The 16775-nt window shown below is 52.4% G+C and overlaps 1 protein-coding gene across 1 annotated transcript in view; it reads right to left on the bottom strand.

Annotated features, from left to right (window-relative positions):
* Window positions 1–11315, bottom strand: part of Rspo4 (R-spondin 4) — a 33795-nt gene extending 22480 nt beyond the window's left edge. Inside the window, exon 1 of the mRNA XM_076849456.2 lies at window positions 11237–11315. Coding sequence (XP_076705571.2) covers window positions 11237–11315 — 79 coding nt within the window. The remainder of the gene's footprint in view (window positions 1–11236) is intronic.
* Between the last annotated feature and the right edge of the window lie 5460 nt (window positions 11316–16775).

The raw sequence follows: 16775 nt of genomic DNA, 5'->3' as shown, positions 1-16775 counted from the left end.
CGTCCCTGGGGACATCGAGGGGTGATCACTGTGGGCCAGGCTCCGCTCTAGGCACCAGGGAGACACCAGTGAACACGACAGCCCCAACCCTCAGGAAGTGTCCATCCCAGCAGGGACAGGGTCATTGCAGACAGTGACACGGAGCTGACTAGAGCAAACAGAGTGACAGGAGGCCTGGGCCACCAGAAGTGCCTCTCTGAGATGTGCTCAGGGCGGAGGGACCAGGCACAAAGCCCCAAGGCGGGAGAGAGCTCAGCCCAGAGAGGGCCCGAGACCCGGGGCGCAGGTGGAGGGGACAGCGCTGGGCGGGTGGACGGGTGGACGGGTGGACGGCCGGCCCCAGGGTGGCTCTGGAGCAGTCTGGTGGTGCCGGGACTTCCTGGGAGCAGGCTGAAGGCCACCCTGAAGGCTCCCTCTGGTGCTGGGGGGATGGGCCACGGGGTGGAGGCCCGGGGACACTGAGAGTGAGGCTGGTAGTGAGGGAAACAGGGTCCCAGGAAGGAGGACAGCCACATGTCACCCGTGGCTTACTGCAAGAACAGAAGGGCAGATGGCCTCGGCAGCGTCACAGGGAGCAGGCACTGGGCAGATGTGACCTGTCCTTGCACTAAAGGGACCTGAGTCCACAACTGTCCACCCCAGCCTCCCCGAGCCTCCGTGAATCGCCTCGGCTTCTCCCTGTCACGGTTCCCGCCACGCCTCCTTGACCCTTGACCTCCCGTGCTGCTGGGGCCAGGTACTGGTCTGGGCTCCCTCTGGTGGTGGCTTTTAAGCAGCTTGCATACCTGCTGCCCCAGCCTAGGGTGACACTCGAGACCCTGTCTAGGTGGTTCCCTAAGTCACCTTCCAAGTTGAGAACAGGTGGTGACTCGCAGTGACCTCTGGCCAGGCCAGGCCCCCACAGTCCTGCAAGGTTGGGGCTTCACTTACCCCATTCTCAACTGACGCTCAGAGAGGTCAAAGGGGTGGCTCCAGCATGCACAGCATGAGAGGCAAAGCAGAGCCTCAGCCCCCAACACTAGGCCGGCCTGCTTGGTGGCCTGTCACTCTCTCCGCTGACTCCTGCCTGGTAGGCTTTCTAAAGCTAGGAACTGCATTTAAAGCCAAACCTCTCTCAGGCCTGAGGCCCACCAGGGGTGCCCCCAAATTGTCTGCAAGGAGAGATGTAAGATTATGTCCCCCAAGGCCAGGAGGAGAGGGAGGTTACGGGCCAACTCACAGCCATCTTTATTCTGGAACCTTTTGCACTTGGGGGTGCGGCCCTTAATAGCCAAGCCCAGACTTTCTATAAAGTCCACTTTGTGGGAAAATGTCCTCAGTGTGTATTTTCATTGTTGCTTTCTTTTTTCTTTTGTGGTGGGGGTGGGAGGCTGTGGGTGCTAGCAAGGGTGGGGATCACAAACCGAAGTGATTCAGCCAGAAGGTACCCGCCTCCGGCAGGAAGTGCACAGCCCACAGCTGGATGCCCTAGCCCTGCGGCCGCGGGCCAGCAAGGTCCCCTGTCTCTGGAGGCAGGGAGCCCCCAGTGGTGATCTTTCACACCCCGACTCGCTGCTGTTGGGCCTGCCCCTCCATCGCAGTCTGAGAACCCCAAGGACAGGGTCCTGCACAGGGAGAGCCGTGGGTGCTCCCAGGAAGAGCCCAGGAAGAACCCCTCCCCAGAAGGGAGGTCCCTGTCGGGGATGGGAAACTGGGGACTCACATCCAGTGGGCGTTCTTCTAAACCTTCTTATAAGGATTTGGGTTCTAAATCAAAGATCCCAGACTTTTGTCCCAGAAGGGACAGTTTCCTTCTCCCCACAGCAAAATCGATGGCTTTGACCACATTCCCAGTCATATGTAGTGATTTCTCCTCTCCAAGGGACAGTAGACGGTGTCAGACTGAAGGAAGACATTGTCCATGTCAACATAACGGGGTGTTGGGCACGTGGGTAATACTGTCACTGGACAGGGGTCAGATGAGGTCGCTCCAAGGGGACGGTGACTTCAGCTTGGCCTTCGCAGGTTCTTGACTGACACCAATTTCAGGATGTGTTGAAAGCAAGGCCCAAGCGGACTCCTCAAAGGTCATCAAAGCAAAGGCACCCTCCACCCCCCCACCCCCGCAAGGCAGGGTGCTGAGCCCCACAGGGACCCGCCCAGTGTTGACTCTCTGACTATAGAGAAGAGTTTTCTTGTGGTGGTGGGGGCGATGGGCAGATTCCCAGGTGAACTTAATGTGGAAGTCAAATCCCATGTCAATCATTTGCTCTTTGGGGTTCAGAATGTTTCTTCCAGGTTAAGCGTCAAACCATGAATCAGTTGTGCGCATATTGTGTAGGGGTTTGAATCTAGTGACACTTAAGTCGATTATGTCCTTGTTCTAATTAATTGATTTAGTACAAGCATGGGCTAGAGGTCCTTCATCTAACTCAACAGACAACACGGAAGCGGGTCTCTCCCTCTCCCCGACGGCCACCCCGTCCAGTCCAGGGAAGCCTTATACAGCCACAGAGGCAGGGGGATTCCAAGTTCAAGGCCAGCCTCCCTGTCTCAGCTGGGACTGTAGCTCAGTGGCAAAGCACTTCTGGGTTCAGTCCCCAGTAGTCGTCCCTAAAAGGGCAAAATTAAAGTTAAATTAAGTTTAAAGAAAAACAAAAAATAAGCATATTAAAATAAGAGGAATTAAAAATGAAATCAGGATAATTAAAAGAATGCTACAATAAAATAGCATTTCAAAGCAAAGTTAAATGATCGAATATAGATCAAGCAATAAAAACCTAAAAACAATATGTAAGAGTGAAATAAAAAAGAAATTCTGCAAAAGACATTTAAATAAATCATTCTTAAAATTAATAGAAACTAAAACTTTAAAAATAACTTTAATAGGTTTAAATAAAAGTTTTTAAATAAACGAAGTAAAATCTTAAGAGTAAAATAAGAAAACCCTGCTACTGGTGACAATTATAAAAATATAGAAAAATAAAATGAAAACCCAAGACAAGACGGAGGTCTTGGCGGACTGACGCTGATAATGTGCTATGCATTAAGGAGCCTGATTGGCTCAAATGCCTGGGGTGGGCGGAGCCTGATGGACTCAGAAGCCTGGAGGTGATTGGTGGTTGAAAGGGGAGGAGGAAGGAAAGGCGTGTCCCAAATAAATCCTTCTGACTGTGCGCAGCGGGCAGAAGTCAGGCCCCACCGTAGCCCCAGCCGCAAACAGCCATCATATCATTTATACGTTTTGTAATGTGTCAGCGTCTCTCTCTGTCTCTCTCTCTCTCTCTCTCTCTCTCTCTCTCTCTCTCTCTCTCTCTCACACACACACACACACCACGTTGCACCATCTATCCTCCTTGTCATCCTTAAGAGGAATTTTCACAGAGGAACGAACAGAAGCTCAGAGAGGGTGGGTCACTATGACACAGTTGCACCGCACTTAGGACCACACTTATCTTGGAATCTAGGCTTCTTAAAATGACATTTTGATGAGTCAGGTCTGTTGAGGACCTTCAAACACAGCTAGGGCCATGTGTGACATCAGGCTTGAACATTCTGCACACGAGAAAAATCAACCTCCTATGATGCATGACCATTATGACCATGAATTAAGTACCCACTGTCTTCCAGACGGGTCACATGCACAGCCTTCATCCTCAGGACGACCTGGGAAGCAGATGCTGTTCTTGGCCCACATCCTGATGGACGACACTGACTTTCAAGAGGGAAATATTTTCACCCAAGCCTGGGCAGTAGCGGAGCTGGGAGCTGAGCCCAGGCCTGACAAACTCCAAACCCCAGCCTCCCGGCCTGGCACCAGGCACTCCCAACAGTCATGGCCGAATGCTTCACTTCCTATGTGCTGGGAACACACGGTTCATGTCCCGTGTTGCACATCAGCAAACAGAGGCCCGGATGATCTCCCCAGAGCCACTCAGCTGGTGAGTGGAGAGTCCCCCAGTGCCCGTCTGGATGTGCTGAGACAGCTGTGCCCACTCCCTACAACAGAGCTGGCTCTGAAGAGTCACTGTGACATTTCTCTTCGTGTCCCCACCCTGGTGGATGTGGCTCTGCCATCAGGCTCCAGGGAAAGTGGAGTCCTCTGGTGAAAGGAAGCAGTTTCCCGGTGTGGTCTGGGTCCCCTGGCTCCGGGGTGCCTTTCTTTTGAATCATATTCCCCCAGCGGCAGCAGGCCATCAGAGCCTGGGGAACACAGAGCAGTGGCCCTAGGAGTTGCACAACCTCACTACAAGAAAGCATTCCAGGCAGATGCGGCGGTCCAGCCTGGGACAGCAGAGCCTGGGAAGAGCTAGCCTTGCCCATCCCAAGGCAGGAAGTGGACCTTTTCCTGTGGCCCACGGAGATGTGGGGCCATCATTCCAACCTCTCCCCGCCCAGGCTGTGTGACCTCCACAAGTTGGTTCCCCTCTCTGAGCATGGGTGGCCTCATCTGTAGAATAACAGGGAGAATAATAGGATCAAGCCACCTCAGGGGATGTGATGTGATGTGGATGGACTGGGAGAAGCCCAGACATGGTAGTTTTGGACCCAAGAAGCCCTGCCCTTGATTATCGATTTAAGTTCTGGTTTTGCCAAATTCATTCTGTCAAGCATTTGAAATATGAAGTTGCTAACATTTGACTGTTTTCAACTTACAAACATGACAATCTCATAGACTTCGGTGAATAATCCTCTCCCTTAGTTCTATTTCCTTTTCTACAAAATGTGGATAATAACGGTCCCTCACTGGGGAGCAATGAGGGGCAAAGGCGGCCACCAGGCAGTGAATCTCAGTAGTCAGGGCTCAGGCTCTGGGACCAGGCAGAATTGGACTAGGTAAAGTTACTTACCCTCTCTTTGCCCTGGTTTCCTCATCTGTAAAGTAGGCATAATAATGCGCTCACCTCACAGGTTTATTAAGAGAATTTAATTAACTTGATACTTTAGAATGGACCTAGAACAGAATCTGACATTGCCAAACAGAATAAAATAATGCTGGCAAGACCTGGCACAGAGCAAAAGCCCAACCATAAAAACAGCCTTTTACCCTTTCGATGCCAGAGAAAGTTAAGTAGAGTCAGTTTCTGCATCCAAGGTTTTGACCAACCTCCAGTTGCAGATATTAACAAAAAAAGGAAATTGGGTCTGTAAAGAGCATGAACAGACATTTTTCTTGATATCATTCCCAAAACAATAGAGTGTGCCAACTATTTATAGACATCTTATATTGCATCAGGTCTTATAATTATTCCAGAGAAGATTTAAAGTAGATGGGGACTGTACCCAGGTTATGTGCAAAATGACTCCACTGTTTTATACCAGGGACTTGAGCGTCCTCAGATCTGTCATCTGAAAGGCCTCCTGTCCTTACTTGACCTTGAGGAGACCATTATTAGCCACATTTTTCAGAGGATGAAACAGAATTGCGGGAGAGGAGTGTGGGTTGAAGCACATGAAATTGCCATCCCTGTAGGTTGATAAATTGGGTAATTCCTCAAGGATACCGAGGGACAGCTTTTTAAAGAATTTAAACAAAAACACATTTTTAAGAACACATAGATGCGTATAGAGATACCGGTGAGGCCTGGGCCTCTGGCTGTCCACCACCAAGCCTGGGGCCCTTGTGTCCAGGCAGAGTCCACAGTCCAAGGACCTGAGGGAAGGGCCACCTTGAGGCCACCATGGCTCTGTGTCTGGCGCAGGCCTCTGCACCGTCCCTCCTGGGGACCACACAGCTATGCCACAGACCCCGCGGTGGCTCCACATGGCTCAGGTAACTGGAGAGGCCCTTAAGAGGCCATGACCCTGGCCAGCCCCTGCTACCTGGCCATCTCCACAGAGAGCCTTGATCTGCAGAAAGCCCTTTCGTTTTTTTGGTCTGACTTTTACCCCGTCCCGCGGTCGGCAAGGGGGGGGGAGAGGTGAAACAGACGGAGCCCCCCTGAGTCACGCGGGGGAGACATGTTCTGTAAGGTCCACCTTCCCTGTGGGCTCTGGAGGGCTGTCTTCTGTGTCCACGCCACAGTCTGGGTCTCCAGCTGGACAGGGATGGGTCTTAGGGTCTCAATGGACCTTTTTGGCCTCAACACCCCACTTGTCAATGATCCTTCCCCACATGGAAGTCTTCAAACTATGAAGTGATGCTGGTTAGTGGCAGCCCTGGTGGGCTTCTGGAGAAGTCCACAGTGGCCTTCATCTTCCACAGGCAGGAGAAGGGCAACTGTGGCCACCAGATGGCCTGGGCGAGGACCAGGTGAAGGTACCGTGCCACGCAGTGTGTGATGCAGGAGGACACTGGGGGCCCTGATGAGTCCCTCCACCTTCCAGGGGCTAAAATATGCTGGAAGGATGTGGCTGCCAGATTCAGGGTGATGAGAAACAAACCGCTAAACTCAGTACCTCCAGCGTCCCTGGGACAGACACCAAGGGCTCAACCCCCAGCTCCCTGCCTGTCCCCATGTAACCTGCTTGGGCCTCAGTCTCCTCATCTGGAGTATGGGGATCCTCCTGCCTTCCCAAGGCCCTGCATCTTGCATTCATGAGGACCTGCGCTGGTCACCTGGCTGGACGTGGGGGTGTAGAAGCAGCAAGGGTGACTGAGTGGCGTCCACACTTTTGGACAATGGTGAGAACTAGAGTTTTGTGTCAGCTCACACACAGCACCTGGGGCAGACACAGTGCACACACACGCACAGCACCATTCACACACTCATTGGCATCCACAGATGTGTGCACACACACCCACCTCACCCCCTCACACACACAGTCACATAGACACAGAAGCCAAAGTACATTTCTCAAAATGATAATTGGCGTTAACGGTTGCGATGCATCCTGATATTTTCTGAAATGCAAGCTCACGGACCAAGGCCTATAGGCCAGATCTGGGTGGTTTTGCAAGCCCAGGAGCTGAGGCAGTGGGGTATGTGACACATCCTAAGGGATCCACAAAGCCCCAGTTTAAAAAACAACAAAAAAAGTTTGCTGACCTACTCTATCCTCTCCTCCTCTCCTAGTCTATCCTGTTCTGTTCTCTCTGTTCTGCTCCATTCCACTTGGTTCAGAAATCCTGGTTGCCACTGACTAAGTTTATCTCCCTGACCCGCCGATGAGCTCAAACCTATTCGGATTAATGTGAACTTCGGTTTTTTCCCCAGGTGGAAGATGGGTGAATAAACTTTATCCAAGTGACACTTCAGCCAAGCGGAGTGTCCTCTTGGTGCCTCAGATTCCCCAGCGGAGCCTGGGACTGTGGCCAGCCTGCTTCTCTGGGCTACGTGGAGGAGAAACAGGGTCCTGCGGTGACGTTCTCAGTGACCCTGGGGCGCCATCTCTGCTGTCCTTTTCAGTGCCCCGCTCAGGGGAGGAGAGGCCCAATCAATAGATCTTCATGATGAAAGTGGCAGATAGATCCACTCCAGCCTCCATGACTGGACTCTGGCCCCGTCTGCCATGGAACCTCCTCTTCCTCCAGCCACAGGGTCCCTTGGGCTCTTCCTAGGTGGCTAGACTCTCCCCTTGTCCTGCAGGAGTCCCCACCCTATTGCCACCTCTACCTGGCTAAATCATGGTCAGAGACACCCCCCTTGCAGCCACTCTGTGGAGTCATTTCTATTTCCAGGCACAAGCCATGGAGCCTCCCAAGCCCTGGATCCATGGCCCAGCTCCGCGGCTGTGAGCTCCAGGGCAGGCCAGGGCCCCTTTCTTACGTCGGGGAAATGGGTGTAACACCAGGTGTGACCGAGTGTGGATTCACACTCAAGGAGCTCAGGAGTTGCACAGCTTCCATCCCTGGGAGAGGGAGGCGCGCTCCCCAGGGCTCAGCAGCAGGAGGTAGAAGCAGCCCCCCCTTTGCTTGGCTTCAGAGGGAGGGGGAGCTGGACGCCCACGTGGAGTATCTGCTTTCCAGCTCTCAACTGGACCTATTTATAAAGAAACCCTACCCTCAGGGGACAGGACCACCTGCCCAGCCCTTGCTGTCCAGGTGACCCCCTCTACTCAGCCCTGTAGCCATCTGCGTTTCCCTTCTGCACGCTGCTGATGTGCACCTGGACCTGGCTGGGTCTGGGTGTCAGCATCCAGGGGACACACCTCGTTCTGTGCCCAGTCATGGCCTGGTCTGAAGACCTGTTGTCCGGCCTTTAGACACCTGCTTGCCCAGGTGTCGGCCCCTGCTCTGTGCACAGCTGACAGTGGGCCCTGCACACGGGCTCTGCACTGTGCACAGAAGTGTCGCCTGCTGTCCACCTCTCAGGCCTCCAAGGCCCGTGATTTTGCGGTACATGAAAAAGAAGCTCAGAGAGAATGAAGGTTTGTGTTGTTAGGGTCTGTAAACAAGTCAGGATGGCGCCTGGCATTTTGCCAGGGGGAGTGGTTTGTGAAGTAACGCCAGCGAGCCATTAAGTGTGGAGATTCCTTATTGGTTGACTGCTGTACCTAGTTTATGTTAATTAGATAAGCTGTGTGGAATGTATATATACCCCTCCTGTCCTACAATAAACGGCTCCCACTCCTGCTATATCAATGTACACAAGTTGTTCGTCACCCTCCGGTTATTTTGCTGCAGCTGGACTGCGGCATTGTGTGACGTCACAAAATGAGCCAGAGACACAGGTGACTCAACCCGTGTGAGACGCCCCTCCGCCCAGCCACGTGCATCCCACTCTGCTGTCAGATGGGAAGTGGCCGAATCCTCGTGAAGCTCCTGTTGGGTGACTTCTAGAACCTTCCCTCTGGATGGTGCTAAATCTTCCCAACTGCCCAGAGGCAGATACAGCGGCTCCCATTTCACAGATGGAGAGGTGTGGGCCTCCCCAAGATCACAGGGCCAGGGCGGGAGGGGCTCAGGGTGTGAATCCCCATCTACCTGAATTCCAGGGCTCCTCCCTCTGCCCCCTGGCTGCCTCCAGTCTAGAAGGATCCACAAGTCGCCTGTGAACATGGGGACCTCTCGCCTGCAGGCCTGGCATGTTGGGGAAAGCTAGTCACAGTCTGGCTTCTCCTCATCACCTAAATTAAGCTCCAGATCTGTGGGGAGGGGATACAAGCCAGAGCCCCTCACTTTGCCTGTTGCACAGCCAGGACACCCCGGCACGTTTCAAGAGAAACGTCCCCATCTGGTTCTGATTCATTTACACTTAATTAATCAAAATGTTTTGTAAGAGACACTTGAGATCCAAGAACCTTTCTCAAGCCTTTTCTTTCATTCTTTTTTGTCTTAGAAACAGAAAAATTGGGTTTCATCAAGGAACAGTGACGTGGGACCCCAGGAGGCTCGGGTCTGCGGGAGCCAGGCCCCAAGGGCGAAGGCTCAGACGGGGAGGCTGCGGGTCCTGCAAGTCCTTCCCCCTGACCTCTCGAATGAGGTCGCGGACTGTGGCACTGCGGGGAGAGTGGGGAAGCCAGGGCAGGGCTGTCCCTGCATCCTGGCAGCCTTCGGAGCAGGCCCGGGTGTGTTCACCGTGGCGTCCCCGAGGTCTCCAGCACAGGGCCTGGCACAGAGGCTGCCCTGTCACACTTGCTGAATGAACGAGTGAATGAATGACTATGTACACTCACTGGTTTAGACTCACCCACCATCTTCCTGATGAGTCAAATACTTTAAAAAATTATATTATTATTAATACTGGAGATTGAACCCAGAGGCGCTTAACCACTCAGCCACATCCCAGGGCTCTTCTACACTTTATTTAGAGTCAGGGTCTCACTGAGTTGCTTAGGGACTCACGGTTGCTGAGGCTGGCTTTGAACTCGCAATCCTCCTGCCTCAGCCTCCCGAGTTGCTGGGATTACAGGTGTGTGCCACTGCACCCGGCCTTAAAATTATTTTTATTCCCATTTTAAAGATGAGTCTGGGAGGAGAAAGCTTTTTTTTTTTTTTTTTAAAAAACAACAACAACAGCAACAACATTTTTTTACAATTGAGAAAGTTCTTAGAGATCTCCTACAGGACCTTCAGGTGGGTAAACTGAGGTTCAGAGCAGCAAGGTGACCTCCCCATGGGTATGCAGCTGGGGACAAGGGGATTTGAACCCAGGTTTCAGAGTCCATGGCTCTGAGTCACTGTCAAAGGCCATTCAAGAAGGATGCCACAGAAGCTCCCAAGTCTCCCCTGCTCCCCTGAGGCCACCCATCTCTTCACTCCCTGCCTGTCATCTCTGTGTATCCCCTGCAGTGCACCCCACCAGCTCTCCACAGCCCCCTCCTTCCTGCTGCATTCCAGGAGTGACAGAGTTTGCACAGCATGAGAAGCCCCCCCCCCCAGGGCAAACTGTCTCCCCCTCTTCCCCAGCTCAGATCCAAGCTGGAGAGACAGAAAACACGGCATCCCACCAGGTGTTGGGGAGCCTCGGGTCCCCTGCTTTATAAAACGAGATGACACCTATGACACAGGATGCAGTGGGGATTCCACGAAACAGAGCATGGAACACCCTCGGCACAGTGGCACTTGCCAGCTGATTCTCAGACAGGCACCCTGGGGCGCCAGGGCTCAGGTGTGACATTTGCTGCTCTGCTCTCCTCCGCTCTCCTCTGCTAATTGACTCTGCAGATTGTCACCCTGCAGGGGCAGCTTCACACCCACCTCCTGAAGATCTGACTGTAGTAGTGAGACATTTGGGATAAGACCCTGGGGTGACCCTGCACATAGCGCCCCCGCCCCCATTTAGAATCTGAACCTTGGTCCTTCTTCTTAATGGCCCTGGGAGGAAGGATGGAAAGACTGAGGCTCTTGGAGGCACTGAATTCCTTCCAGGTCAATCCCAGAATCAGTGAACTTGAACTCAGGTCTCACGTCTGGCTGAGCTCACCAGAGGAGGCCCACCCGGGATCACTGCCTTCTGGGAGGTGACACCAGGAGACAGGGTGTGTGATGAGGCTGGGAGCGGGACATCTGGATTCTCAGACCAGAGCTCTAGATGTCACCTCCGGACTCGACGTGAATGCTTAGGATGGCTTCTCAACCACTAACTGTCTCCTAGCCCCTGATCCCCCAGGCTGGCTCAGAGTCGCTACGGTAGGGGAGGGGCAGGGGTGACAGGGAGCAAGCCCTGCTGGTCTCTCTCCTCCTTGGAGAGCCATCAGGTCCGGCTTGCTCAATGGCTCTCTTACCAGATGCCTGGCGCCTCACTCTCCCCATCTGTCAGTTGGGTCTGACGTCTTCCTAGAGGAGTGACTAGCCCAGAAACCAGGCAACAGGCAGAGGCCCCAAGGGACATCCCCGATCGCCCCGCAGCGCCTGCCCCGTCGCGCCTCGTACCTTGCTTCTTCCTTCGGTTCAGGGCGAGCATGTCCACCGCGTGGGCGACGAGCAGCAGCAGGCAGAGTGGCGCCCGCATCTGTGCAGCCTGGTCCAGGCGGGCGCCGGGCTCCCCGGGCGACCCGACGGCCCCGGCGGTGGCGCTGGGGCTGCTCGGAGAGCGCGGGGCGCATCCGCTGGGCGCGGAGTGGCTCCCGCCGCCAGGGACCCGCTGTCCGCCCAGGGGCCGCCGCCAGGTCGAGGGAGGGCGTCGGCTCAGCGGGCACTGCCCCCGCGGGGAGGAGCCGGCGCGCGGGGGCGGTGCGATCGTCCGCGGGGCCGGGCGCAGGGGGGTCGCCTGGCGGGTCCCTGAGCCTGGTCTGTCCTGCAACCCATCGCAGCGCCCGGTCCCCGCCCTCCCTCCACCCCATGCCCCCCGCTGTCCTCCGCACGTGGACGCAGCCGCGCAGCCAGGAGCCCCCGACACGTGCCACGCGCACACGCACCCGCAGGTACAGACGCACGGACCCCAGAGTCCCTCCGGCGGCATCCCGACCGCTCTTCGCCTGTGGCCTTCCTTCCTTTCCTCTTTCTGCATCTGCCTCCTCCCCCGAGCGAATCGGCCCCTTTCCCGACTCGGTCTTGGTGACTTCACTCTCGCCAGTGTGCGTGTCCCTCTCCGCCTCACGTCTCCCTCCTTCACCTGGAGGGCCCTGGCTCTGCCTGGGTCCCATCCCTCTCCACCTCCCAGCCTGTTGGGTGGCCGTCTGCGCGGCGCCTACTGCCCTCCTCTCTCTTTCTTTCAAGAGGGTCCTGAGCCCCTTCTGGCCACTGACCCTGAGTGTTTCCTGCTGCAGCTGCTGGGCGCCTCCACTTTTGGACTCAAAGTGTCCAGCACCTCATAAATTCGCTTGTGACAGGTCAGAGGACCTGGACTGTGTTTCCTCCAACCTTATCACCAGGACTGGGGGCAGCTGGTCCCATTTTAACCCTGTCGGTGCCAAATTGCTCCTCCAACCCAACAGCTCCCTCCTGCCTCCAATTGGTCTTCTCACCAAAATAGAGAACAACATGCTAGCTATCATTTCCAAGCCCTGTGTGCTTGGTGATAGGCGACACACTTTATAGATGGTTATTCTACACGCAGATTGTTTCTGACTTGACAAACTACTTTTTAGGGGAGGAAAGAGAAACTCAGAGGCCAAGTGACTTGCCTAAGACCACACAGCAGGTCAGCTGTCAACCTGGGTGCAGTTCTTGCCTCTCCTAGGCACTCTCAAGGCACAGTCCATCAGAAGAGTGAGAGCCTTGGAGGGCCAGAAGAACTCACCCTTGACACTGTCTTGCTGCATAATCTACCTGTGTGGATTTTTTTTTTTTTTTTTTTAACCAGGGATTGAATTTAGGGGCACTTAACCACTGAGCCCCATCCCCAGCCCTATTTTGTATTTTATTTAGAGACAGGGTCTCACTGAGTTGCTTAGCACCTCGCTTTTCCTGAGGCTGGCTTTGAACTCACAATCCTCCTGCCTCAGCCTCCCGAGCCACTGGGATTACAGGTGTGCACCACCACACCCAGCTCTTGTGTAGCTTGATCCAAAAGAAAAGGAGAGTGTCTCTTCCAGTTTTCACAGTGCAATGAGGACAGTTGAGAATGTGTGGGAGAGGGAAACCCAGGGTGTGTGATACGGCCCAGCTGGGCCATCCTTCCTTTGGGGCACCACATACACTGGAGGACAACAGGGGTCACTGTTCCATTTCACAGATGGAGCCACAGAGGCTTCAGGCCTGGGGGTGCCTCGGTCAGGTCAGAGCTGGGGTGGGCATCACGGTGTCCCAGTGTGCTGTCTACAATGGCCTGCAAGGCCATATGGTCTGCCATCTCTGGCCCCAGTCTCTCTCCCACCTCATGCTTCTCCCCTTTCACCCCAAAGAGCCCCCCCTTCTTGCAGTATTTCAGGCCTCTCACCTTGAGGCTTTCACAGAATGGTGGCCTAAGTCCCTGCCCCACTTCCTGGGACTCACTCAGGCCCAGTCCTCTAATGCCCGCTCTTTCCCTGGTTCTCAGGCCAGGCCTGGTACCACCTCCGGGCTTCCCCCATGCCTTCTGACAGTTCTGGTCCCACCAGCTGGGAACTATGGCTGCATCTGTCCCTCCCTCTACACTGTCCACTCTTCCCAGTCAGAGACGAGGTCTCTCCCCCAGCCCCAAGTCATTTCTGATCCAGGGGGGCAGCATCCACAGGAGCCAGGTCCAAGAGGGACAGTGAGTCACGCAGAGACCAGGGCTACTCCAAGCCACACAGCTCTGCAGGATGAAGCCCTCTCCCCTTCTCCCAGTTCTCCTCCCCACCCCAGGCCTTCAGCTCCAGCTACCTGGCCTCCTCTTATTCCCCAGACCCCTGTTACGTGTGCACAGGGGTTTTCTGTTCTCTCATCCTGGGAAACCCTTCCCCAGGGGCCCTCAAGGCTTGGTCTGGGTCAGTGCTGCTTCTTCAGGGACACCTCCTCTCATGGCGCCAGGAAAACAGCACACGGTTTCCCTTAACACCTTCTCTCGCTTAGTCTCCTCTCTGCTGAGTGCTGCTGGCCTGCTCGTGCGGGGAACGGGCTTGTGGGTGGCTTCCACGAGACAGGAACCTTCTGTTTGATCCCTGTGTGCCTGATCCATGAGGAATTAATAAATATCGGTGTATTGAATGAAAGAATAGATGAATGGATGAAGAGAACACGTGCGTCCTTGATTTATTAGGGGACGTCAGGATCCGTTTCCCTTTTAGTTCAATGGCACAGATGGAATTTTGTGCACCTCTTCCAGTCTTTCCAAAATCTGATTTCTAGGGTTCTAAGGTCTGGGGTTCAAGCCCCTCCCGTATGATGCACAGAGGCGCTGGATTCTCTGGAGCTACGGTGGGCTATTTGGATTTCTCAGCTGCCCTCCGGGAGGGGACCCAACACATCAAAACTGAGGAGAGTGAGTGAGAAGCTGACCCAGTCTCCTCCCTGCCTCACCCTTCTCCCTTTTCACCCCAAATATTCCCCGATGACAGTCCCCAGGGAGGACACTGGGGCTTGTGATGCCGATGGCATGCCCAGGAAGCGTGCATCTTAGGGATGTCAGTTAAGGAAACACTAGACACTGGCAGCAGAGGAGGACAAGCACTCGAAGCTTGTAGCATGTGTTCCTGATAGGTCAGGCTTCTGTGGGATCACTGGGACTCGGGTTCCCTCCAGCTTGTGCTCCACCCTCTTCAGTACAGGAGCCCCACCTCATCCACAGTGTCACTTTCCACAGTTTCAGTTAACTGCAATTGACAGCAATTTGAAAATATTAAATGGAAAATTCCAGAAACAAACAATAGGTTTAAGATTGTGCTCTGTTCTGAGCAGTGTGATGACATCTCACACAGCCTGTTCCATCCAGCCCTGGATGCACACCACCCTTTTGTCCAGCATGTCCACTCTGTATATGCTACCAGCCCGTTAATCACATAGTAGCTGACTAGGTTATCGGACTATTATCAACTATTATCATCTCTCAGTGCTCATGTTCAGTATAACCCTTATTGTTCTTAGTAAATGGCCTCAAAGTGCAAGTGTAGTGATGTTGCCAAAAGAGAACCTGTAAAGTACTTCCTTTAAAAAGAAAAGGTGGAAGCATGGTGAGAAATTTTCAGAGAGATCATATTCACATAACTTTTATTATAGTATGTTGTTATAATCCTTCTATTTTTTTTTTACTAGTTATTGTTAATCTCCTACTGTGCCTAACTTATAAATTCAACTTTACCATGGGTGTGTATATATAGGAAAAAATATTATAAAAAGAGTTCAGCACATCTGCAGTTTTTCTGTGTGGTTTAAAGCTCACTGAGAAGGGGTAGGGCTTGTGGAAGGGATAGAGCTGGTCTACCCACATCCTATTGGCCAGAACTCAGTCACATGACCACGTGAACCCGCAAGGGCAGCTGGGAAATGTAGTCTAGATGTGGGCTGGACTCTACCCCAGAGGAAAAGCAAATGAGTCTGGTGAACATCTGGCTCATTGGTCACATTGGGCCTTCATTCCTTGTCCTAGTGATAACAGTTTCGCCTGCCTGTGTCTTCTCTGGCCCCCACAAGTTCTTTTGGCTAAGCAACCTGAAAACCTGGATCTTCCACCTGATGAAGACCAAGCTCTTCCCCAGAACCACCTGAGGGTCCTGCCAAGGTGACCTGTTCATATTTCCCAGGGAAGAGTGGTTTCCTGGGATGCAGAGTTCTCTCACGTAGAGTTTGTTATAAGCACCACCAAGTCAAGATGCCTAACTCCACCACCACCACAAGACTCCTCACACAACTTGTTTATGGTTCTGCTCTCTCTCCTCTCCAGCCCTAACTCCCTAGCAACCACTCATCTGTTCTCCATCTCTGTAATTATGTTGTACACAAGTTTTTGTTTTATAATGGAATCATGCAGTTTGTATCCTTTTGAGATTGGCTTTCTTAACTCAGCATAATTTCCTTGAGAACCATTCCATTTTTTGCATGTATTTGTCGTTAGTTGCTTTTTTGTGCTGAGTCATCTTCCAGGGTATGGAGACATTATATCTGTGTAGCCATTCCTCCAGTGAAGGGCACTGGGTAATTTCCAATATTTGGCTATTAACAATAAAGTGGAATTGTGCTTACTTCAACATTTACTAAAAAAAAAAAAAAAAAAAAAAAGGATAAACTACCTTAAATACTTGTGTATAAGTTTCTGTATGTTCTCTTTGGTGAAGCGTGTATACATATTTTTTGCACATTTTAAGATTTTTTTATTGATTTAAAAAAATAAATGACAGCAGAATGAATTACAATTCTCATTACATATATACAGCATAATTTTTCATATTTCTGGTTGTATATAAAGAATTTTGACATCAATTCACCAATTTGTGTCTAAGAATTTTTTTTAATAGAAAATGTAGATTTATTTATTATGTTATTACAAAGACTAAACAATTATCATTAGAAGTACTTGGAGGATTTTCATTTCAGTTCACTGTTCTGTTACAGAAAACTAACCTAAGAGGGTGGAAATTAAATGATATGACCTAAGAGGCCCTACAGGGTAGACTGGTAAAAGAGGGCAGAAGGAGCAGAAGGTAGCTAGAAACACTCTTGTCAGTGGCAGGATCTGTCGCTAGGATATTTCCCAAGAGGCTACTACAGAGGCCTGAATTAATTAATTTGGCCCCCAAATCAGTAAAAGACTCTTGACTCTGTGGAGAATAACAAAGGCTGATCCCTCTGAGATATTTGCCTTTTCTTCCCACACTCCAAGCTCCTGAGCATGTTTACCACAGGCCTGCTACTGTACAGATGATTCATACAGCAAAGGCAGGAATTATAGGCTCACTCATAGGGTTCCTAACACAAAGTTTTGGGGTAAATGATAAACTACAAGTACCCCCTTGGATGAATTAATTCCCCTTTGTTAATAAAGTTCGTAGTTCCTTCTGCTGGTGACAACTTGCTGTCTCAGTAGAGTCTGTCTGGAGAAAGAACTGGTTTAAATGTTGAGTTTTGGAGAAGG

Source organism: Callospermophilus lateralis, chromosome 3 (genome assembly GCF_048772815.1).
Source record: "Callospermophilus lateralis isolate mCalLat2 chromosome 3, mCalLat2.hap1, whole genome shotgun sequence".
In the NCBI taxonomy this organism is placed as follows: Eukaryota; Metazoa; Chordata; class Mammalia; order Rodentia; family Sciuridae; genus Callospermophilus; species Callospermophilus lateralis.
The sequence above is the reverse complement of the archived record's forward strand: the minus strand, read 5'-3'. Positions and strand labels throughout refer to the sequence as shown.